At 32.4% G+C, this 26,766-nt stretch overlaps 1 protein-coding gene across 1 annotated transcript in view; it reads left to right on the top strand.

Moving 5' to 3' along the window:
- Positions 1 to 2,540: 2,540 nt before the first annotated feature.
- The window catches only part of LOC129234503 (serine/threonine-protein kinase PLK4-like), a 195,150-nt gene continuing 170,924 nt past the window's right edge, over positions 2,541 to 26,766 (top strand). Inside the window, exons 1-2 of the mRNA XM_054868508.1 lie at positions 2,541 to 2,630; positions 15,555 to 15,666. Coding sequence (XP_054724483.1) covers positions 2,562 to 2,630; positions 15,555 to 15,666 — 181 coding nt within the window. The 5' untranslated portion in view covers positions 2,541 to 2,561. The remainder of the gene's footprint in view (positions 2,631 to 15,554; positions 15,667 to 26,766) is intronic.

Genomic DNA, 26,766 nt, shown 5'->3' with positions numbered 1-26,766 from the left:
ACCTATTTATTTGCACTTTCCTGGAATTTTAACTTTGACTTGCAAGGTAATCAACAGTCTAACTTAATTGTTTGCACCTAAAAATTAAGATTTGTTCTTCAGGTGAACACAAATAATATTTTTTGAATCAAATTTAAAAAAAAGTTTATACTTCATATTATGATACATAATTGTTCCTTATATTATAATGTAGGAAGATTGTTTAGTCTCTATAATGCCTAGGCCACTTTTTATCCCTTGTGGTAACTGATAAGGGAAGGCATGCCTTTCTCTTAGTCAGCTCAATGACAATCCAAGTTGGGAGGAGAAGGGGAGGGGTGAACATTCCCTATTTTCACTTAGAAGACACTTTAGAAAGACATTGCATGAAAACAAGGGGAGGCTACACTGCCTCCCTTCCTTTTCCTAGTCAGAATATTAAATCAAAAGAGTGCCAGTTCATGAACAAAAAGGCAATCAGAGAGACGTTTTACCGATGAAATGATAAAACGGGGCATTCTAAAAATCAAGGGGCAAGTTGGGCACGGCGCCTTTCCGCCCAATCCTGGGGAAGGGTCTGATCTCTCTATCAGCTATATTTAGACACCCCCCTATAGTTGACCAGTCAGTTCAGGGACATGAGATTGCATTGACCACCTGTGGAGCTCAGGGAACAAAATATTGCTGGTTCCCTCATAGCCCATTATACTGTATTTTAGGAATAAGCTTTCACTCAACTTTTATCTTGGGAAAATCCATGAAAACAGCAGTAAAAGTAAAAGTGTGATTTCATTCTGTGTGGTTTCTTCAGGATTAATACAAGAAACTGTACAGTAAAATCTTGCATTCGGCATTCATGTAACCAGAATTACTTTTAAAAATCATTATTTTATATTCCCAATAAAAGGATTGGAAAAAAGGGGGGGGGGGAGCATTTTCCCGATCGTGCTGAATACAAAGTCCTGAATTTCAGTTTTTTTTTGTTAAACTGCATTCGAATACTTGAATTTTATACAAAGGCACTTTAACCTTGCACCCTTTCTCATAATTCTTCCCTTTGTGATAGGGTATTTTCGTTTGAACTTCCAAAAGTCAGACATTAATTGATTGCGCTATTTTGAACTGCGTTATTTAAAAAATAGTGTGAACATCATAATATATTCTTTGAAAGAGTTAAAATGAAGTCCTATAAATCAGTTCAAGATTGCAAATGAGCAATTTTCATACTCGTGCCAGAGGTTCATTTTTGAGATTGCAATTTTCGCTTTGGGCTCATTTCTGCGCTTGCAATTTTTTTCTGCTATTTCATTGCAATTACCAATGATATTACATGGTAAGTGAGGGGGGGTAGGTTGCCTGTTCGATATTTTCACTTAAAACGAATTCCAGGAAAACTGGGTAAGGGGGTGCTTTCTGCTTATCAATCAGAGGCACTTATTTGGTATTTCATGGTAGAATTCTAATTGTTAAAGGGCACTTTTGAGTGTTATAATCTCATTTTAATTGACTAAATACTTTTTCATAAAATGTATTTTTGCAAGTGATTTGCAATTGAAAATAATTTTACAATAGTAATTACAAAAAATAAGGGTGAAAAGTAACTATTAATTTTAAACCTTTTTTTTTAATCACTATGTGGTGAATTTTTTTGTTTTACTTTTTCTAGGTATACAAATATAACACCTGTTATACATATTATTTGAAAGATTTCTTTAAAAATTTTTTCCTCTGAAGGACCAAATTTTCTTTATTAATGGATTCCTGGGATCCCGGTTATAGATAGTTAAGTGCAAGCACTGGACACAATTCATAGTGCAAATGAAAACTGTTCAAGCATCAAAAACATTAGAGAACTCGTATACATATGCAAATCCTTGGCTATAGTAGCGCTAGCTAGAACAATTTTTTGTTTTTGTTGATGGTGTTGACACTCTCCAGAAAATTATTATCCTTGGCACTGTTGCTACTCTCGACAATGCTGAAAATGATGTTTAATAAATCAAAGGGACTTTAATGTGCTTTATTTATTATTTGATTATGTCTGAAATTGTCTTGAAAAGTTTTTGAAAATAGAAGTCTTGAATTTTTATTCAAACACACCTAAAAATATAGTTTTAAAGTTTTTGTGAGTCATTCTTGTAATTCTCTCATGCTCATTTTAATCCATTGAGATCCATTTTTCAAAAGACATTACATAACTGGAGAGTATTATGTGTCATACAAGTATACCTGGATCACGTTTAAGAATTCCATTTTCAATATACGAAAATTATAAAGCAGTTTATGCATGTGTTGGCAACTGCCTAGTATAGTACTCCAAAGGCAAATTTTTAAAGTTGCACCCAATCCGCAATGGGCCAAAAAGGGTTGAGCTTATTGTTTTTAAAATGCTGTTAATGGACATAAAAACTATTTATGTGTACTAATCCGAGAAATGATATAATTCTGGTCATTGGTAGAGTAATCATTGCATAATTTTGTTTGTTCAGCTTTTTATTTGAAGATTTCTAAATATTAAGAATATAACATAATGAATGGGCTTTAATTCTATTCAGATCTCTATAAAAGAAGTACAGAAGAGGATGCTTTATGATCGAGTTGAACAAGAACGTATGATTCATCCAAAGCTGCAACATACTTCAATTGTTAAGGTATGTACATATAGATGTTTTTTTGTTTTCTGCTGGATGTTTTGCAATATCAACTTTATTTAGTCTTTCTATTTTCTTTTTCATTCACACAACAGTAGCTGTATTGCCACGCATTGCAGGGTCTTCCTCAAAAATAAATGTTGTGTCAGGCAGGGTCGCGTTTTTACCTGGAAAAACTGGTTTTTTCCAGGACATGGGAAAACTAGATTTTTAGTGGTAAAAACCATGGTAAAACCCCATAGGAAATATCCCTGTTCATCTGCTGACAGGCACTGATTTTATTATTTATACCTATAAGCTTCTACATATATTATAGTTTATTATCATATGTCATTTTGTATAAATGCAGTGAAACTTCAGTAAGTCGAACTTTGATGAGCCGAAATGAATATTTATTCTCGTTTGAGTGACCAATTAACGTTATTTATTTTCAATAAGCTGAATTTTGTTGAAAGAAATCGGCACCAGTGCATCATATTAAAAGGCGTCTAGACAACATTTCGCCAAACTCTCCAAGCGGCCATGCTACAGTAACCTACCCAACTAGCGAGCAAAACAAACTCCAACCAATCAGCAATCCAATTTTTCAAACGAAAATGTTTAAACAAAAATTCCCCTTCAGAAAACAACGTAATTAAAAAACACACTACATCTAGGACAAAAAGGAAATCCCGTACCCCGTTAGAAAAATAATTTAACTATAGAAAGTTATCGTTTAAGAGAAGGGGGAGGGGGGAAATCTCTACAGTAAAAAAAAAAATCTTTGATAACCGCTACATCTCAAAACTTCCAAATCTCGAACTTTTCTTCTGTCACATTTTATTCAAGACAGACAGGTTCGACGGTATACAAACAAACAAACTCACTTACTCATATTAGTAAGCATTAATCACCTTTGTAATTATTTGAATTGATGATTGCTTTTCTTCAGCTGTATAGTTTTAAAGAATTAGCATTTAAGTAATTAAACATGTTTATGAGCATTTAACCAGGGTTGGTATAAAAACCGTTTTTTTTTACCCAAAAAAAACGGTTTTTTGGTTTAAACCGTGTTTATTTGGTTTTTATTACAATTTGTAAGAAAAAAATGTTCTTTCAGGGAAATTATGAAGATTTTATGAATTAATTGTTAAGAAATGTTTAATATTCGTATTTGTACCTAATTTCTTTGTAATTAATTAAATAATTAAGAATAAAATATTGTAATTTCATTTCCTCATATTTAGAGATTTCTGTAGGAGAATATTGTTTGAAAATCTTCAACCAATATAAAAAATACAATACGTAAATGGGTCTTGGTATAAAGAATCAAAAAAAAAAGTTTACTGTGATAGTTCAGACATTATTAATTACAATTGTTAAAAAATGTAGAACCAAGAATAAATTCTTACAATAATAAATTTAACCAAGAATTTATTTAACCAAGAATAAATTTAACCAAGAATAAATTCTTACAAATTAATTTCCTCATAATCTTAGCTAGCTACTATAAAAAAAAAAAAAAAAAAAAAAAAATTAAAATCATACATTTTTAAACATGGGAAAGTATTTTGCACTATCTACAACTGAAATGTAAGTCTGATGTACATTATACAACTTTAAAAATCACAAGACCAATGCATATTTTGTCTAAAATTTCTTTAAAATAGTTAGAAATCATTTAATTTGTTTACCTAATGTATCAGTGACAACATTTATAGAAACAGGACAAGTAGATTTTAAGAAAATCAATATGTTTTCCATTGTAGACATGATTTCTCTTGGTTTATTGCATTTAGGAATACATTTTTTTTATCAAAGAAAAAAAATCATTTTAATTAAAAGCCACCAGACAAACTGGAATGAAAATTCTCTTTCAACATATTTTAATAATGTCATAAAAATTAATGTTTATTGATTCTTCCACCAATCATACATGAGACTTCTTTTATTATATTGGGATAAAAAAAAAGTTCTGTGAAAGTTAAAAATTGGGCATTAAATTTTTTTTTAAGAGCCCAGAGTTACATGAATGATTTCTGTTTTCATAATTTTATGAATTTTTTTTTCTTGCTATGACTGCTTCGTCTATCGGGGATACAAAAAGTGTGCGAGTATACAAGGTATAAGTGCAATTTTATGCCTACTCTAAGTGTTTTTGGACTTTTTTAGTTATTTTTTTTTCTCTTGTCATTTAAATAATCTAGTGTTAAGATATTTTTACACTATGCGTCGCTTCAATGGTACTTAATATATCTCAATAAATCTTAAGTAATCAAGCAAATTAGGTAGTACATGAAGTTTTGGTTAAAATATGCTCTTTGGACTATTTTGAAATGCAAAAGACTGAAAATAATGATAATTAAAAATTATAAAAGAGCTACTTGGAGTTTTTTTTAAAAGTTATTTTAGAAAAAATTATTTGGTCTGCCTTGTAGAAAAGCTGCATAGATTTAAAAAAAGAAAAGAAAAACTATTTAGCAAACTTGCATTACCTTAACAATTATGCATTTATTAAATCTGTAATTTATCTATAAAGCTTTGCTAGTTACTTTGCATCGATTAGATTTTATTCTTTGCAATAATATGTAAAACTTATGAAAACAATTAGGGGAAAACAATGAATTTTTTCAAAAAAAAAAAAAAAAAAAATCCATTTTTGAAAAAAAAAAAAAAAAAAAAAAACCACTTGGTTTAAATCACAATTTAAACCAACGTGGTTTACCAAACAACCCTGCATTATCATTATAATTTTTATTTTTTGGTTCCTGTTTCATATTTAAATGAGTTTGTAACAGCAAGGTTAATGTAATATGTTATAGGGCTGGGCGATGTAGAAATTTCGACATCCTGATGCACTGGTAACCTTACACCCGCAATGTTGCAATCCATCGCAATATATTTTTTTAAAACTTAAATTTAGTTGCTTAATTGTTACAAAATATAATACAAGGTATGCCGGTAGCCATGTCTAGTGGTCAAAGCAGTCTGACTGATGAGGATGCCCCAAGTTTGAATCCTGGCTCGGACATAGATGTACTTTTTTGCTCCTGTCCCTGTAAACGGGTCCTTGTGGCATGTGTGTACTGTGGAAGTCGGTTTTCACACCAAATTATGGTACCGTTGAAAAAGTGAAACAGCACACTCCAAATTGCCAGCCTGGCTGGCACACAACAACAACAACAAGAAATACAAGGTATAAAAATTGAATATCATGCCAGATTCTTTTTACATAGTTCTGCACTAGAAATAAAAAAGGTAGTGCTAAAAGTGCAGAATAGCAAAAAATATTTTAGATATGTTTTGAGATTACAATGAAACTATTTTTTCAATGCAAAAAGATGTGTGTGTATTGAAGTTAAGTCATTCCATTCACAAGCTCACATCTTCTTGCATAAAAAAGAGAATCGTTGTAAACAGCAGCGTTTCTGGGGGGGGGGGGAGATTTGCTCTGTGTAACACCTGAAGTTGATTTAAGTTTTCACAAAATTTAAGTACTTTAATTCTGAAAATGCCTACCAAGATATCTTTAAAAAATTTTGCAAAAAAATACCAAGATTGTGTGGAGGGGGGCAGTTACACATGCGTCTAGGGTAAATTTTGCATAAAATAAATTCACAGTTTTTATTTCTCTTCTACTTTAAACTTTCATTGCACCACAAAACTAAGAGTGAGTTACATGAAATACACCGCCAGCTCGGTCAATTCCAGCCGAGGACTGCAGTTTCGTGCTTATTAGCACTCATCAACCCGGCATAGGAGTGACTGAGCTGGAGGTGCAAAATCTTATAAGAAAGCCAAGAGTGCCAAACAAACTGATGGCTAAAACAGAATTAGCACTGACCACACGAGTGACTGGGGCGGTAACTTACTGAATATACCTGCCTTGCCTTCAGTATTCGAGTTGAACTGAACCATTGTTTCGGTCACTCGTCTGGTCAGTGCTAATTCTGTTTTAGCTACCAGTTTGTTTGGCACTCGTTTCTTCCTTTAGAGGTTTTGCACCTCCAGCTCAGTCACTCCTATGCCGGGCTGATGAGCACTAATAAGCATGAAACTGCAGTCCTCGACTGGAATTGACTGAGCTGGCGGTGTATTTCATGTATTTCTGTCTTAGCCCTGGCTGCAGGGCGGTAACTTACTGAATAAGAGTGAGTTCTTTCTGAAAAGTGCATAAATTTATGTTAACATAAAAGCTTTTTTTTTGGGGGGGGGGGGAGGGGCGGTCGACACCTGTGTTAGGAACTCTACTACTTGAAACACTAAAATACATGTCTGCAACTTTTATTGCTATTTTGGTCTTCAATTTTCTTTTATTTATTTATTTATTTTTTAAGTGAGCTCTATCATAAACTCAGTTCAATATATTTTTTGTCAAGAGCTAAAAATATACTTAAATTTCTTGCATGTTTTGGAAAAATGCAGGTCTATCCCTTCACACCTTCCATGTTAAGCCAGAATGGATAGACACACTGCTAATTTAACATTAGTATGAAAAAATTAAAATGATAACTCTCTTGAATCAATGTCTGTAACTTTTAACTTTTTGTTTAACTTTTTGTTGTTTTCCAACCTCTTTCTGTTTTCCTGAATTATGTTTATTCTTTCTTTCGCTAAATGTGGCAGTTGATTCGTAGTAGAAAATTTTTTCGGACATAAATTTATTGCTAATTTATTAATAAGCAGTTTCATTTTGACAGCAACATGTATTTTATGGGTCTTTTTACTGAAATTAATTGCTTAACGGTTTTCTCTGGGAGGGAATCATGCAATAAATCTTGACTTTGAGTTCCGTTTTGTCTTGTTTTGCTTTTGTTATTGCTTATTTTGATATTTAAACTGTCTGCTGTCCACTTTCATTGCTTTTACTGGGTGTCTTTACATCTGGAAGCTCACACTTTTGAATTGAAAAAGGGGTTCCTTGAAACCTCGAAACACGTGTAGTGAAACCTGTGTAAGTTGACCGCTTGTGGTGCAGTACTTTGGTGGTCAACTTAGACAGGTGGTCAACTTATAAAAGGTGGTAATGATTTTTTTTTATTTTTTATTTTTTTGTCATTTCTTGCACCATGGACCATGTATTCATTTCTGGAATAATTGGTACTTACTCTTTCTGTTTAACTCACTTTATTGTTTAACATTACTTTGAAACAATAATTTAAAATGTTATTCAAATATTTTTGCTTTTTTTACTCGTTTTTTACTAAATTAGACACTAGTTTTAGAAATTCCGTATGTGTCAGCTAATTTTCGCCGACTTTCTACCTTTTCATATAATTTTAATCATACTTTTATCAATCTCAAGTTCAACTAACTTTCTTTTTGAAACCATTTTATGTACAACTTTTACACAAAGAGCAACAAGCTGGACTCTCCTAGTTCATAAAGGCAGTTGAAAATGAAAATCTCCTATCTCTTAATCTCTTGCACCAGAAATAAGTAACTTTTCTCTTTAGCACAATTCCAGTGTTGCCTCAAAATATTGCTACTGGAAGAAAAGACTTTGTACTTTTTCTACTGACACCAGTTTTCTGTTTTCATTGAACGGAGAGTACAAAAAGCAATCTCAAATAGAACAACAAAAGAAAAACTTCGGAGAATAAAGAGCAGCATAAGTTTTATGCTGCTGTTTTATTTAGTTGGTAAAATGCTGGTCTAAAGCATCAAAATTATTCTTGAAAAACTATAAAAAAAAATAATAATAAAAGAAAATAATTTGCTTGATTAAGTTAAAAAAAAAACAAGTGGTCAACTTACAAAGGGTTTTTTACAATACTCCAAACCAAATTTGGTTTACATTAGTGGTCAAGATAGACAGGTGGTCAAGATAGAGAGGTGGTCAAGTTACAGAGGTTTTCCTTCATTATATGAGATAGGTCCAATTCCGTTCCCGACAAAAGCAGTCAACATAGGCAGGTGGTCAACTTACAAAGGTGGTCAACTTTACAGGTTTTACTGTATTCTGAAATCTGTTTATTTGTGCTAAACAACTTTGGATATTTCCTATTAGTATACCGAATGTTCGGTGCATCTCTAATTCTTTGCTAGATCTCATCTATGTAGGCCTGAAAGCAGAGTACTACAAAATTTGTGTTGTACTTCGCAGAACAAATGCTTTAACTGCAGTTCAGATGTGAGGGGGAAAACTCGAGTTAATTTTCTGCAGAAATTCTAATGATTTCTGTAGAACTCTGCTGGTTTTCTGCAAGTATCTACTTATTAAACATGTAATTTTGTATAACTTCTGCAGATCTCTTCAAATTAGAAGTAAGTCTAAAATTCTAACAAACTATACTTATTCAACGGAAAACTCGTGCAAAATGTTGTGTTTTATCTGTCATTTGCAGAAACTTCAGATTTGCTTCAAATTCGAAGAAATCTGTAATTTTTGCAGGAATTCTACAGATTTTTGCAGAAAATGTCATCTTTAACTGTCTCCGCCTGCTTCATGCCCTTAAGCACCCTGGAAACTGATCCGTAAATGATTAACTACATGGACGCCCTAATGCAAAATTTTTAAGGGGGGTGGGGGCTCAGATATTTTAATCATAGTTTAACAGGATATTTTCCCCATGGAAGCAGATTTCAGGACAGATTAGAGTCATTAAAATTTGACATTTTTAATAGTTTATTCATTAATGGCTGGAGAAAACTGTTTTTACATTTCTGCAAAGAAAAAAATTCTAGAAGCAAGGAAGTTCTAATTTCTAAGGGTAGGCTCGAGCCCCCCCCCCCCCTTTCCCCCTTATATGGACGCCCTTGATTGAATATTTAAGCCGAAATTTTTCCGTTCAATATCTTTGTGCAGCCATCTATAAGCCATGTACTTTTATTCTGAGGGAATTCACTGCTTCCAAATCTATTTGAGATATTAAGATTTGGATCTTTGTCAAAGCGCTCAGAACTCTTCCATGTTTGGAGGAAGAGGCACTACACTTTTAAGTGCCGAGAATGGAGAAATTTGCACTTTTGCATTAAACCTGAATGCTGAGCAAATAAATACACGAAATGTTCCTTTCCTACTCCAGTATGAAACAGTTTTGATTTTTAGATCAATGTTACTTCATTCAAATGATATTACCTTGCAGGACCTCACAAAGTATTCTGCTTTGGGATATATAGGATTTTAACTACTGGAGATATTAAAAACCACAAAAATCATTACCTTTTGGTTTGTGAAAACTTACTAGCTCATTTAAAATATTAGCACCAAAACCAAAGAGAGAATTTTTCTGCATCTGAGAAAACGTATTTGAATTTTCCAAGTGAGTCATTTAGAACTGGAATTATTTACCCATTTTTTAAAAATTATATTTTTAATAAAATTCTAAGTTTTTATTCATGCGATGAGTCGGCTGGAAATGACTAAGCTGGCGGTGTATGTCATGTATTTCTGCTTTAGCCCTGGCTATTGGGCGGTAATTTACTGAACAATTTCATTGTTGAAAGAGAATTATAAGTAATTAAAAATGTTTATCTCGGTAATTAAAAATGTTTATCTGTTGCCATTTCGTATCTGTTAACAAATAAAATACTTGTAAATAGTTGTAGTGTATACAATCAAGGTTTTGGAATGGATCTTTTTCAATTATCTCTCCTTCCTGTGATTTTCCATGTGGTCTGAAAAATTTTTAAATTTTGTGTGTGTTCTGGCTTGCAAGGTTAATTTTAATTGGCAGTGAGGCCGTCAGGTTTTTTTTTTCTTTTTGGTCATTCTGTGTCAAATCATCACACGGTTTAGGACGCACCGTCACAGAACTGGATGAAACTTGGTACATCAAGAGATTTAACCTAGATATGCATGAAAATGCTGAAAAAAAAAGATTTCTTTTACCTCATTCAAAAGTTATTAATTATCAATTATTCAAATTTTCGTTAAAAAATGCTACACTTTGAGACGGTTAATTCTCATTTTCTCAGAAACTATAAAAGATACAAGCTTAAAATTGGCCTTGTTTTAAAGCTCTTTTAATCTGCTTTAATTTGATGTGCAACTTGATGAAATCAAAAAAATATTTATTTTAAAATTTAATTTAATTAAATTTTAAAATTTTAATCTTTTAAAAACTGACAACTTTAAAATTCCTTAAAATTTCTCAAAATTACTTTGTGTTATCCTCTCACATCTCTCCAAGTTTCATAATGGGATCTTGATGGGATCAGTTGATACAGAGAAAACAAACTTCACATATATATCCAAATTTTTGCATTTTAGACAAATGGTTTTCTGATAGATTGATCAAATATTATTCTAAGTTATAAAAATCTGCCCAGCAAACTATAAATGAACTGCTAATAGCAATGTAAAACCTTCTAGTGACTTAAACTTACATAAAAATTTAATGCAATGTAATAATTAAAAGAATAAATAAGTATTTAAAAAAAGATATTAACTGTCATTTTTTAGAAAAAAAAACTATCAGCATTGTCCTACGTTTATCAGAATTTTTTAGTCTCTAAGCAGCAAAATCTTTACAATTTTGTTCTTTTCTTCTGCTGGTAGAGCATATGCAAAGTAAATCCCATCATGTTGGCATGATGGGATTTACTTTGCAATTCATGTCCGAACAAGGTATCCAAAGAATTTCTGGTAGTGATGAATAAGAAAATGAAGGAAATGAATCCTGGTGGGTGGAGGAAAGTGACTTTCACTTCATTCTCTTCATTTTTGGCCAAAACATAACTAAGCCACCATTTTTTATCATATGTGAAATGACATATCCATTCTGACTTTTCATTGTCGTCAAAATAACCCTTTCTCCAGTTGAGATGACAGAATATTCGGTTGATGGGGAAAATGAAAATGCATTTGCACTCACCCTTGCTTCACAGCTGGAGGGAATAAAAGCATGCGGGTTTTGGGTACCTGGTATTGGCATTGCTTGCTAGAAACAACGAGAGACAGCTGTTCTGCATTTTTAATATATTCATTTTGGGATGGTGAAACTGAAGTCCATGCTCATTGAAAGTTCAGATTTTGCCCTTTGGTACAGTTGCATAGGTGTCGTGATTTGGTTTTCGTATGGCATTTGAAGATTTGCCCTTGCTGCTTCTCTTTTGAGTGTACCACCCCTGCCATCACATGGGCTTTTTCCATGAGCAATGTCAGAAATATGCCACTCAGGCTTAATACCAAAATCTCTTTCATGGCAGCATAGATTTTAAAAGTTCTTTTTTTTTTACTGTGTGGCTGATGAATTGGAGAAATAAAAAAAATGTCCCACCCATTTTCAAATCTGATTTAAAATAGGTGAACAGCAACTGTGTTGTGCTCAAGACATTCCGAGATTATTATGAAGCAGTGGTGTTGAATTTTGTTTTCATTTTTGAAGTATACAACAAAAGGGTGAATTATAGCTTGACTTCTGTTCCAGTGATAAGATTGTTTTTCATCTTGCAAAACAAAACCGTATTTTTTTGAATAGTCAAACTACTGCCACCTTAAACAAACCCAGGAGTCCTGGAACAAACCACCACATTCTCAATAACCACCCCCAGCTTGTTTCATTTGGCAGGGGTGTCTCCCCTAAGAGTAAGGGGGCACCCCCTAAACATTGCAAAGACCCCCGCAGGAACTAGAATGCCCCCATAAAGAGAAAAAAACCTCCCCCCCCCCTCTCTCTATTTCCATGGCACAGCATGTGCTATGACCCCCCCCCCCAGTGGGCACCCCTGCATTTTGTTAGCAAAGTAGGTGAAATTGGGTGTAGCTAACTGTTTGAGTTCTCTTTCTTGCTTTTTTCTTTCTTTCCTTTAATTTATTTATTTAAAAAAAAAAAGAGATTTAGAAGATTAATTCATTATTTCTCAAGAACAAATTAAATTAAAGAAAAACAAATTAAAGAAAAACTTCCTTTCTGGAAAAAAAATTTGCATGAATTAGTGAACATGTATGAAGCAAATTTAATTATAACTAGCAAAAATACCTGGCGTTGCCTGGGTCAGTAATAATTATGAGAAACAATCGTTACTTGCATTTATTTTCTGTCTTAAGTGAAAGAATTTAGAACACACCTTTTTGACGTGATTAAAAATCGAACTTTTTCCTTACTCGTAAAACTAAAATAGCAGTAAGTATAAAGAACAAAATAGTATTCATTTAGAAACGAAAGCATGACATTTAAGCTTATGCAAATTTGAAGAATTTCCAAAATATGAAATCAATCTTCACATGTTTAAAAAGATTTATCTGATAGTACCTTTTTTTTTAAACATGGAGTCTAAAACCTTCTTTGTAAGGCAATAGAAGTACGAACTGTTTTAAAAACTGTAACCGCACCCCATTATACTTGCCCTAGTTATTTTGGGATATTTCTATCATTGTGGGCTCTTGGTGTGATTTTACCAAATTTGCGGGAATCGTTTTGAGATACCTTCGATAATGTTCCCCCTCCTTACTTCGTAAAATGATATGTTGCTCATTTTCGTTGCAGAGATTTTGTCGCCAGATGCTGAGATACTTTTGGTCACCATAAAATGGCACTAAACAGTTTCATCCGAAATGTTTTCAAAATAAGTTGTAAAATTTGCGATTGTTTGAAATTGTTCAAAAAGAAAAATTAATGTAACTTTTTGTGCTGTTTATGGATTAGCCTAATTTAGTTGCTGGATTATTTTATGCATCAAAAAAAGGTTTTTTTAAGATTATTTGATTGGCGATATTTTGTTTACATGGTGAAAGCCGAGAAACATTATTACATAGTCTTTTGCTTCAAAAACAGCGACAGTTGAAAAAACTGCTAAATGCATCAGCTACTGAAATCTTTCTGCAAAAAATTTTGGCGAGATTTCTGCTGGTTAATTGAATAATAAGTGTCCAATTAGCATAAATAGTAATAAAAAACCATTAATTACATTAAATTTCCGTTTAAATGGAAAATTATCAGCCAAATCCATTATTAGCCAGTCTTGTGGAAAAACGTTACTTTAAGATTTGACTTGAGAAAAGCCTCGAACAGTCAGACAAAACGCAAAAAATATTCCACAATACAACAATTCTAGCTATCAACTGGGAGTTGAGATGATACAACTAAATAATGAATTGGGTTGATGAAAGACTTCGAACATGGAACAAAAAAGTTCATAACTCGTTTTGTATACAACTTAGAACTTTGTAACAGATGCAATCTTCAGCAGAAAAATAAGCGCTTTCGATGGGCACACAATTTTAATATGTGCACGCATTCCCCCCCCCCCCTATTGGGGCATTTCTGCAAAAATTGGGACTTAAATTGGAATGAAAAAGGAAAAAATCAATCTTATTTTTTTTTGAACTTATCTATAATCCTTCCCAGTACCAAAATGAACAAACGGTGAAAGTTTCAGCCAAATCTGCCGGGTAGTTTCTGAGATCTTAGGGGAACACACTAACCAACAAATTTACCAACATCCATTTTTATATATATAGATATAACATTTTGAATTATTTTAACATTTTTTTTTATAGATAAAAAATTTACTATTCAGCACAGTAACCCATATTTTCTCAGATATGTGACACTTGTCCTCCCTGTATCAAGTGATCCCATTATGAAACTTTTTGAGATGTGAGAGGATAACACTAAGTAATCTTGTAATTTTTGTTTAGATTAAAAAATTGTTTTTAAAAAATTAAAATTTTAAAATTTAATTAAATTAAATTTTAAAATAAGTATTTTTGGATTTTATCAAGTTGCACATCAAAGTAAAGCAGATTAAAAGAGCTTTAAAACACGACTAATTTTAAGCTTGTATCTTTTATAGTTTCTGAGAAAATGAGGATTAACCGTCTCAAAGTGTAGCATTTTTTAACGAAAACTTAAATAATTACTAATAACTTTTGCATGAGGTGAAAGAATTTTTTTTTTTCAGCATTTTTATTCATAACTAGGTTAAATCTCTTAATGTACCAAGTTTCATCGAGATCTATGACAGTCCATCCTAAAATTGTTCCAAATTGTGTTGATTTGACGTGAAATGACCCTGAGTGACATTAGCTCTTGTTATCATATTAAAAGGAATGCGCCAGATGTGCCAATCGCCAATCCTACGGCAAACTGCTACAAAAGACTGCTAATTGTACTTTTCTGCTCTAAAATCAGACAAACTTGCACCATAAATGCGATTTTACATTTAATATTGCATTTTCTTCAGCATATTTGGCAGTTTTTTGCAGATTAGCATAAAATTTATGCATTCTAGCTGTTTTTTTAATGATTTTTTGAGTTCATCCCGAATTTTTTACGCATGTGTCAGTTATGAAAAGTATTAAACAAGTAAAATAAGAGTTTCAATTAGTAGTTGGAGATTTGGTGTTTTTACATCCCAAATTTCCTTTTTTATTATTTTATCAAGTCACATGTTCCTGTGTGTGAGATATACATAGTTGCTTCAAACTGATGCAAATTTTAAATTTTTACTGCTGTCCCCCAAGATTGCTCCAAAAGCGAGTTTTAGTCGGCACATCTCTGTATTATGCATATAAGAAAAAAACTACTACAGTTTACTCCCGATTATCGGCGGTCGGATTATATACGGCTCGGATTATCTGCGGGTCTTTTAACAATATTTTTTCTTCAATGGTGGTGACTTATGATTATGTCATTGTTTGTTTTTAGCCTTTTCATATATTTTTTAAAACCATTGTTATTGATTTTAACTATAACTTTTCTTCTGTATGTGTGAGTTTTATTCCTATTTTTAGCTATTGTATACACCAGTATAGTTTTTTACCCATAATTCCGACTATCCAGGGTTTCGCTTATCTGTGGTTACCGTGCCACCCTAATCCGTAGATAATCGGGAGTTTACTGTATATATAAAAATTTTATTGTAAAATAAGTGAATTAATGGTGCTGAAATGACTTTCAAGTACCATACTATGTGTATGCGGTTTAATGTCTGTATCCATGTCTGCTCCCCCCCCCTTTTTCCAAATAAAAAAAAATATTTTTGCATTTAATCTAGCTCATCACTACCTTTGAAGATGATCAAAACTATTATTTGGTTTTGGAGTACTGTGAAAAAGGAACTCTCGCTAAATATCTAAAACTTCGAGGTCGCCTGGAGGAAGGAGAAGGTAAGTCTTAAGTGTGTGTTTATTGATTTTAAACTTAGTTTTAACCATATTTTCTTGTTATACATTGATAATTTACAGTAATGTTCTAGTCTAGAAAGAATGAAACAGTTGTTTGATTATTAAAGACTATATCTTAACTTACATTCTCTGTCTGTCATAATCCCTGCGTTTTGGTTCCAGTTTTTAATTGTTGCCAAAAACGATGAAAAAATAAATTGTAAATAAATTTAACCAAGTAACTTGGAGGCTCAACTTAAGCAAGAAGATATTTGTGGGTCTTTTTGAAACCTTTTTTTCCCCTCACTATGCTTGTTCAAAAAAATTTTAAATTCAGACATACAAGCCATTACTAAAGAAATGGTGATAAATGTCAGCTGTTCTTTTTATGTGCAACACATTTGTATTAAATAGAAAGTCAGTGCCTTTTTTAAAATTAATATTAAGGGTAGGTGACAGGTACTTTCTGACCACGGTTTGTTTGGAAAGACAAACAGCCGAAAATGGACGAATCTATGATTTTTTACCGATGTCAGCTTTTGCTGAAGCAAAGTCTCATTCAAATGGGCGGAATACGTGCATCAAATTTTTACTTTTCCCCCTTATTCACACAGCTTCGTCTTATCTGGACATTTGAAAATTCCATGCAATCCGTGGTTGGACTATAAATATCTTTTAAATTTTGAAAAGTTCCCCTCAAATTTCAAAACAAAAATCTTTAAAATGAAATGTAAAAAATGTTTTTTAATTTTAAAAACTATTTGTACACTCTTGATTTGCTATAAAAATAAAGCAAGCATGTGATTTCTTGATTAAATTAAATTTTAATAAACTTGATTAAAATTTTGTTGTTATTCTCTAATTAATGAGGAATCTTACTGTAACCGCCACGGTTCAAGCAGAGTGGACTCAAGAGGTATGAGGGAGCACGCTCAGAAAAAATAACGCTGTATTAGATTTACGGGAGGGGGGGAGAGTAACCTCAAGTATACATTTTGTGGGGGGGGGGGCACTGTCAAGTCTATGTATGCTACTGGGTGCCTATATTTACAAGAGGTCTAAAAAAGCTGTTCGAAACTGATTTAGAACAGGACAGTGGTTTTTATTGTCTGAAAGTCTCAAACTGTTCGAAAGTAGGCTAAAGCTAAAGGGGCGAAATCTAATCAATTCGTATATACTGCAATATTCGTACTGCATAAATATTCCTATTAATAAATTTTAATTTATAAGTATGTGATAACATTTTTCTCCCAGATGTTCATTTAAAAAATATTTTACTTAAAAAAATTGCCAATTACTGTTTGATCACAGATTATATGGAATTGGCAAACAGCCATTTCAGGCCATTCCATCTGAATGAGGGGAAAAATAAAAATTTTATGTGCGTATTCCGCTCATTTGAATGAGACTCCATTTCCGCGTGTAAACCGGATGTTTGCCTTTCCATACAATCCGTGGTTCGACAGTACTCTATTACATAAAAACTTCCTTATGTAACAGTTGGTAGAATTATGAAAGGAAATTCACAACACTACCAAGAAAACTAATTTCAGTTCCATTTGTAACTCAAAGGAGTGTTATAAAATGTGTAATATTTCGGAGCCAAAAAAAAGCTTAATTTTTTAATGGTTTTTGCATATAAGCTATACGTGTTTTAAAGAAAACTCTTTTTTAAATCATAGATTAAAGAAGAATAAATTGATGATTAAATATGTGGTCTTATCCCTAGTGGCAGAAACACCGCGATAGCGCTAAAAAAATCAAAGTTGTCCACAAAAAAAAAGTTGTCCATAGTGGGAAAAAAAAAATGCTGTCTGCAACTGTCGGACATAATGAACTGCTGAGGCAGGTAGAGAATGATCACACATGTGATTGTTCTTGTCCACATTGATTTCCTGCTGCACTTATAAACCAAAACAAAAATGATCTTTTTCAAATTGTTTACTGAAAAAGCAAATCTGAAATCAAAATAACGCATATTTCTGTGTACAAAAGAAAAAAAAAAGTCAGCACAATTCTGTGATGCAAGCGATACATAACTGACATAGTGAATAACCAAATTTTTTTCAATATGTCAGCGGTATTAATAAAATTCAATATGCACCCCTGTTAAATGGTAATTCTAAAATTATTTTATTTTAATAAACTCTTTTATTTACCATTTTTATACTTTTAGTGCTTTCATTTTTAAAAATGCAATCTGATTGCATCCAATATGAGAATCGAAATTTTACTCTTTTTTTGAAACCTAACTTCGCTTTATATACAAATAAATACAAATACAAAAGTGACGACCAGCAACAGACTCTGGGCCCAGCTAGACTGGTCCTAGTCAATTTACAATCCCTAGTGAAGATCAATGGCCCTCTTAAAACTGTCTACTCCTTTGCTCATTACCACCTCTTCCGGTAAGCTGTTCCAAGGTTCCACTACCCTGCTAAAATAATAATTTTTCCTAATATCCATGTTAGCCTGAGATTTAAATAGCTTAAAACAATGACCTCTTGTCCTGTTTTCAGTGCTAAACTTTAGTCCCATAACATCTTTCGTTTTAATAAATTTAAACAGCTGAATCATGTCCCCTCGGTCTCTTCTTTGCTCAAGACTGTACATTTTTAGCCTTCTAAGCCTGGAATCATAATCTAAGTGGGAAAGTCCACTTATTAGCCTTGTAGCCCGCCTTTGAACCCTTTCCAATACATTGTCTTTACTAACAGACCTTTCATTTATATGGAGGCATATAAATGAAAAGTCTATTAAAACCATCACTTCAAGATTTTAAAACAACGTTTTTGTTTATGAATCAAAAACTTAAATGCTGAATAGATGGTTTAATTTTAGTTTTGCTGCAACTGTGTCTATAGATATGAATGATGGGTTCTCACAGGCTTCTAAAATGCAATTCTAAAACAATTTGTAAAAAAATTAATTCTTTTTGAGCCGTTTTTATACTTTTGGAGTCTTCACTTTAAGAATTGCGATCTCTTTGCATCCGCTTTGAAAACTGAATTTTTCGAACTTTTGATGTTTAGTACGCTTTGTTAAGAGGTAAACAAATAAATTCTCCTTTTATTTTTATTGAAATCATGAAATTTAGAAGTTTTAAACGAAATTCTGAGAGTTTTAAGAGTTTCAAGACTTAAATGCTCAACTACTGCTTGAGTTTTATATTTTTGTTTCAATTATTTAACGAAAATCTTTGAAACTTCATTTTACAATCCCTCCCCCCCCCCACGCAAAATTATTTGTTTTTTCACAAAATAAATTGATTTTTCACAAATAAAATGGACCCTGTGTAAAATCTCGGACAGACCCCTGTTCAATAGCCAATGCAGGTTTGCAAATGTCAGGTGCCCACCAAGGACAGAGGGTTGAGGGGTCATCAGATTGCATCATTAAAACTTTTAGGGGGAGGTAATTTGGAAAAGATTTTGGTCTCAGTTTTTTTTTTTGGGGGGGGGGGTCTCGTTCTTGGAGAGGGGAGTGCTTCAAAGAATTTAGGGAAGCACGCCATCGTCTTTGGGAGGGCACCTCCTGCCGTATTTCAAAAATAATTACTTAAAAAACACTCGTTTATTTTTTTTTATTGAAACCAAGTTTGAAATTTTGCAGACAGATTATGAAGTTCTAAAAGCTTGTCGCACACAGTTACAAAACTTTCTGCCACTGGGCTCTTATCTTATATCTTTAAACAAGCAATTCTTGTGACTAAATATATATATATATTATATATATATATATATATATATATATATATATATATATATATATATATATATATATCTTAATATATAAAAATCTTCTGTGCGGACGTTTGTCACCATAAGGCTTTTAAACGGCTGGACCGATTTTGATCAAATTTTTTGTGGGTAATTAAGTTGTGGCAAGCATGGTTTCCAAGCGCGATGGATCGAATCGGAAAACTTTTTTGTTAATTAATTAATTAATTTGAACAGTGGATGGCTATATCTCCCAGATGATTAATATTTATTTTAACCTATTGTTGAGCAAGAACTGAAATAAATATTTAACCCGTTGCCAAAGGACAATAAGAAAGCCAGCTCTGCATTTTGTAATGAAATTTCCTACTGTGACTTGTCAATTGCGGATAGATAAAACGTAGAGAGAGAGAGAGAGAAAGAGTGAAGCCTTCATTTCTTGAAATCAACGATTTAAGTTCCAGTGATTAAAATAAAGAACTTGGAAGAAATCAAATTCCTTTCACTAGGTTCACGCAAAACGCGTATTTTTCGTCGTTATTTAAACCATGTGACCGGGTCGGTGCTTTAGGCTTTCCTAACCAAATGATCGGATAGTACCGTACATAACAACATTTGTTTCTCGGTTCAAATCCATCTGAGTTTTGGCACCAATGACAAAAATACTTTAAGGATTATCAAACTAATCAGTACATTATTGAAGGAAAAGATTGGAATTTGTAGACGAAATAAATTTTATTTCCGTCCAGATAAATTACAGCAGGGTAGTTCTGTACACACAAGATCAGTGCAGTGGAACATTTTTTTATCTTTGGTGAAAAAAAACAAATTAGGCAAATATATGAAGTTTTCGTTCAAAAGATGGGACCGCTAATCGGTCGGAGTTCGCATCGCTCACTGATCGGTTGGATTACAGGAACTTGGTGGCTTGGCGACCTTGGCCATAACAATACAGTTGCGTGATTATTTGTTTACTACTGTTAATGTAATTTATGTATCTTTTGTTCATTTGGTGAAATATTTTAGATTGCAAAGAATTGGTTTTGATTTTTAAAGAGTGTTTAGTCTATTTAATTGAAGAAAGTGTTTATTTTACATCGGGAGGGGGGAGGGAAGTGATTTTCGCTTATTCGGGGAACTGTTTTTACATTTATCATTTTTTAAATGATATCCATTCGATTGTTTTATTCTTTTTCATATGGGGACGTTGCAGCGGGATTTCCCGTTTTTACTAGATCGAAAAATTATCTTTTTATACTTAATATCTGAAGATGATTTTTATCCTTTGAGTGTGGCTAAAGGAACAAACCATACAATCTCTGAAGATCTTTGAAGTATGCAAGAAAAAATAGTTGATAAAACAACTGCTCAGTGGGTACTAAGATAAACCAAGTATTAATAAATATACACATTCTGACACCAAGTAGCTTAAAACATTTTCTTTTCACTTTTTTTTTCAACAAAACGGTTCAAACACTTGATGGTTTATTGAAATTTTTCAACTTTTCAACTGTAAATTGAAAAGTTAAAAAATTTCAATAAATTATCAAGTGTTTGAACCGTTTTTTTTTTGAAAAAAATAAGTAAAATGTTTTTAGCTGCTTGGTGGCAGAATGCATATATTTATTTATTTATTACAACTTGATTTATATAATGCCCACTGAGCAGTTGTTTTATTAGCTATTTTTTCTTTTGTACTTGATGGTTTGTACCTTCAGCCATGCTCAAAGGATAAAAAGCTTGTAAAATACTAAAAGAATAAAACAATCAAAAGGATATCGTTTAAAAAAATGATAAAGGTAAAAGTTTTCTGAATAAGCGAAAATCACTCATCCCCACTCCTCCCGATGTAAAATAAACACATCTTCAACTAAAATGACTAAAAACTCTTTAAAAATGAAAAACAATTATTTGCAATTTGAAATATTTCAAAGAATAAACAAAAAATACAATAAATTACATTAACAGTAGCTTTAAAATGTAAACAAATGATCACGCAACTCTATTGTTTATAGCCAAAGTCGCCGAGTCACCACGTTGCCTTAATCCAGCCGATCAGTGAGCGAAACCAACTCCTACCGATTTGCAGTCCAATCTTTTGAACAAAAACTCTTTAAACTTCATGTATTGCCTAATTTGTTCTTTCCACCAAAGATAAAGATCTTCCACTGCACTGATCTTTTATGTACAAAACTACCCTGTTGTAATTTATCTGGACAAAAATAAAATTTGTTTCGTCTTTAAATTCCACCATCTTTTCCTTTAATAATGTACTGATTATTTTGATAATCCTTAAAGTATTTAACATTGGTGCCAAAACTCAGATGGATTTGAGCCGAGAAACAAATGTTGCTAGGTACGGTACTTTCTGATCATTTGGTTAGGAAAACTTAAAGCACGGATCCGGTCACATGGTTCAACTACGACGACAGAACACACGTTTTGCGTGAACCTTCCAATACTTTACTTTAAAATATATCACAGGACCTAAAATCGTTGCTTTCAAGAAATGAAGACTTCATCTCTCTCTCTATGTTTTATCTATTCTCAATTGACGTATCACAGTAGGAAATTTCATGACAAAAAGCAGAGCTGGCATTCTTACTGTCCTTTGGCAACTGGTTAAATATTTATTTCAGTTCTCGCTCATTAATAGGTTAAAATAAATATTAATCATTTGGGAGATGTAACCATCCAATGTTTAAATTATTTCATTAATTGACAAAAACGTTTCCGATTCGAGACTTGCTTAGAGTTGCCATGCTTGGCTGATATTAGCCATTTTGGCTAATTTCAATCACACTTGGCTAAAAACAAATTCAATGTTATTTAACTAGCCAACAAGTCAATGCAAGGATTTTTTAACTTTAAAGCAAAACTATTGTTTGACCGTCTTATTTTATTTTATTTACTTATTTTCTTTTTTACATTTCAAATAGTTTTACATTTTACTTTCAAATCAGGCATCTAGATTTCATTTTGAAAAAACATAATCCTTGAGACTGTTTATATTTTGTTATTATAATTTGTTGGAGTGGTTTGTTGATCATCAGATTTTATGAATAGCATGCTGTATATAGCATTTTCTGGCATAAAGGGACCAACTACAACTAAAAGTACTTATTTTAAATGAAAATCTCGATTGGGATAAAATCGTGAATCGCAACAGAGTATGAAAGGAAGTTTTGGGTTAAAAATTGATTTCACCATAGTAAAATTGGCTCCAAGTTCAATATATTTTAATTGATGATAGGAAAATTGTGTTGTGGAAACAAAAATGTAACAGACAATTTAAAGTAAAATGTTGATTTAATTGCATTCAGAATCTTCTTTGTTTAGTACTTTAGTGTTATAAGAAGGTCGCAGTGCATTTTCAATCCCTTTTTTCATATTTATTGTCGCCATCTTTGGTCTTAGAAACTGCCTTTTTGGCAATACCATGCGTTAAATATTTATATGCAACCAGCTCGTAATTTCCCTAGGTGGACGTCTGTGTGGGAGAGGAAGCCTATATTCAGTAGTAGGCTTCTTATAGCTGATATGATTATAATGCTGATGAAGTGTTTACATGTATATTCTCGTTTCTCGGAAACATATCCAACTACTGGCGAGAACCTTAATATTTCGTTACTGTGAAGGTTTTTAAGTATATTTGAAAAAGTATCGAACTCTAGGAAAACACGAGTTGACAAAAAAGAATTCTTTTAAAGCCGAGCGTGGCTTGGTCGTCCAGGTACTATTTTTAATCTTGTGCAATTTCTTTTTTTTTAAATTCATGTTTTTAGTATAATACATTCTGTAACTACGAAAAATTGTTATTCATTGTATTAAAGTCAATTATTGCACTATATTTTGAACCCTTCTTTTTGCAAAATGCATAAATGTCGAAAAATTTGGTCACTATTATGAAAAAAAAGTCATGCATACAAAATTTTAAATTAAAAATTTAACTTTTATGTAACTAGACTAAAATCAGCTGTATAAATAAGTTACTTAATATTCGTACTTGAATGTTCACTTTGAATAAAAGTTCAATACAGAACAAAAACGTAACTTTGACACATTTTGTTCTGTTTTTGATATTTTCTTGCAAAATACAGTTTCTCTAAAAATGTAGTTTTTGACACTTTCAGACAGTTTTGGACACAAGGATTTTGGACAGGTCGGTAAAAGCCAGAGTTTTTACCATAGTATCCAAAGCCTTGTCAATCCTGGTTTCTAAAAAAATTTTCATGTAAAGCTGGGAGAAACGTCATGGTTTTGCAAATCAGTAAATATTTGCAGTTTTTGAGCATACTTGTGTAATGAACATGTTCTAATGAACCTATTGGATAGCCTAATCTCTAGCATGGGCGGATTTATGGGGGGGCAGAGGGGGGCAATGCACCCCCAGTTTTGGGTGGACTTCATGTAGTAACAACACATCTTCCAAAAATCAAAAAACTATATATATTATTATTTTTTCTTTTTTTAATAGTTCAGAAAGGCATGGGTGGATTTATAGGGAGGGGGGCATAGGGGCAATGCCCCCCAGTTTTGGGAGAACTTTATATAGTAACAACACATCTTCCAAAATCTTAAAACAAAAAAAAATCATGACTTTTTCTTTTCTGAATAGTTCAATGAAAATGAAGAGAAAAGCGAATGTCCTTTTCTGATGGGAGAAAAGAAAAGGAAAAAAAAAACGAACATTAAATACAAATAGTACAGCTGTCACTGGGGTGCTGAAAATGTGTCTGAATTCACTATTTTGAACCGAAAACCATTTGGGCAAGTACATGAATGAAAATATAGGCTAAACGAGCTATGCATTAAGCTGCAGCACATAATAATTGACAACTATTTTAACAAATTAGAACCTAGCAAAGGGGAAAAAACTCCCCCCCCCCCCATTCGCGCTAACAGAACGATCTACTCGGTATGATTTGTGTCCACATTTAAAGTGTTATTTGTGCATAATATTTATGTTCTTAGTAGATTAATTGGCCTTTTGAGAAATTCTAAAAAACATAGTTTTTTTGCTTCTCTCTGTTTTTTAAGAGAGAGAGATTGAGAGAGAAAATAAATACTGTCGCAAACTGAATAAATTTCAGTTATCATTGTGTTTTGATTAAATGAATCTTTTTACTTAGACAATTTTACTTACTTTATAAATACTGTTTAAAAAATAAGGTAAGTCATAATCATCTAAGTCTAAGTGAGTCAGTCTTTGTCATTATTGAAATCTAAATAATTGAGTCATCAAAGGTTTTTGAAAAATTTACTGAAATTTTATAAAAGTCTATAAAAACCTAACAAAGATTGGTAAAATCTTAAAAATCCTTTAACCGTAAAAAGTGACGAATTTTCGTAAAAATTACAAAAAATCAAGCAAAAATCTGCAGGTAAGAGTGAATTACAAATGGGGCCGAATCTGCCTGTAAGATAAACAAGCTATTGCTTAGGGCCCCTGCTTTGAAGTGGGTCCCTAACTCCCAAAAAAAATTCATGATTCATTCCTTAAAAAATGGAAATTGCTTGAAAAAACAAATTTCATTTTCAAGTGCTTGAAAACCTTGAATATTTGGAAACGTGTGGCTACAAACCTTAAATTTTAAAATTTCTAACAAATCGTAGAGGGGGAGGAATGCCAGAATATGTCAAATTCAGCTCCTTGCCTCATCCTGTATTAAAAGTGTAAAAATCGTGGTTCCCACGTTGGTAACATATTATTTGAAATAAATTTTTATGACTCACATATTTCATATCTTGCTATTTATTCAATCCCGAATGCAGTATTTTGGAAATTCTTTTGTATTGATTGCTTTTATCTTACTTCTTCTGCATATTGTCTATCTGTTTAGCACGGAAAAAAATACACACTACTTCTATTTCTATTCGTTTTCTGCCCCACTTGCAACTGAAGAAAAGTTGTTGTCATAAGAAATCTGTGGTTTCTTTTTTCTTTTAAATTTAAAATAGCTATTTCTCACAAAGTTAGAACAGGACTGTAAAAATTTGCAATCAAGTACTTAAATATCAGAGACTGGAAAGTACAAATGAAATGCGTTAAATAATTTTATTTATTCTAGAGTCCTTGAAAATAATTAGATAAGTCTTTGAAAATCCTAAGCAAAGTGTTCTTCTACTGCATATTGTTAATCTGTTTAGCCAGAAAAAAAAATGATACACTACCTCTATTCCTTTTCGTTTTCTGCACTACTTATAATTAAAAAAAGGTTGTTGTAATGAGAAATCTATATATATATATATTTTTTTCAAACTTAAAATGGCTGTTTCTTACGAAGTTTGAACAATACTGTACAACTGTATAATCTAGTTATCAATTTCTATGTCTATCCAATTAACCTTTATAAGGCTTTAAAATGCAGAAATTTCTATCCATTTTACAAAATTTTCTCCGGGGGAGAATCCCCCGGCCCCCTAAAATTGGAGATATTCTATTTCCCACTTAAAAGGGAGCCCTGCGTCACTCTCTTGATACCAGCTCCCTCTCTTAAGTTCAATTCAAAATGGATAGCATGAAAACCCACATTAATGAAAACTACACACAAAAAAATAAAGCATGGACTTATGCATCACAGGAAACAGACAAAAACATGAGAGTGGAGGGCAATAAAAATGTTGCTTTAAAAAAAAAAAAAAAAAAAATCCTGCCCCCCCAGGAACTCTGTCCTAAATCCGCCTATGATCTCTAGTTGTAGCACATTTAACAGTGTGCTTTCTTGGTGGCCTTAAAATGTCATGAAACTTTACGGCTTATGGGCACACTAAAAGCTGAAGGAACAGTGGACTCCCTCTACAATGCGATTCGACTTAAGTGAAATGGCTATACCCAAGTAGCATTGACTCGTTAGATTTTGCACAGTCGATTATCGACTCCTCCTAAACTCATCACTTAACGCATGCTGATATCCTTGCGATCAGAATCCGAGAACCGGTTTTCGATGAGCTGTTTTTCATCGAAAAACAAAATCGTAACGATCAAATTTTACGATTAGAATTTGCCGGTCAAAATTTCATCGGAAAAAGAGATCGTAACAATCACACAAATTTTCCGATGAAAATTTTCCGAGCTATATTTCATCGAAAAAGAGATCTTAACAATCAAATTTTCCGATGAAAATTTTCGGAGCTACATTTCATCGGAAAAAGAGATCGTAATGATCAAATTTTCCGATGAAAATTTGCCGAGTTACATTCCATCGGAAAAAAAGTAGGTCGTTTAAATTTTCCGATAAAAATTTTCTCAATATAAAATTTTTGGAAATCTCCCAACTGTTAAAATAGGATAAGTTTTATTATTCGAATATCCGACTATTAATAAAACGTAAGGCTACACAGATCAATATTCAAGGTTGAGAATCGGAGGAAAAATGACTGA

Source organism: Uloborus diversus, chromosome 1 (genome assembly GCF_026930045.1).
Source record: "Uloborus diversus isolate 005 chromosome 1, Udiv.v.3.1, whole genome shotgun sequence".
Taxonomy (NCBI): domain Eukaryota; kingdom Metazoa; phylum Arthropoda; class Arachnida; order Araneae; family Uloboridae; genus Uloborus; species Uloborus diversus.
The sequence above is the reverse complement of the archived record's forward strand: the minus strand, read 5'-3'. Positions and strand labels throughout refer to the sequence as shown.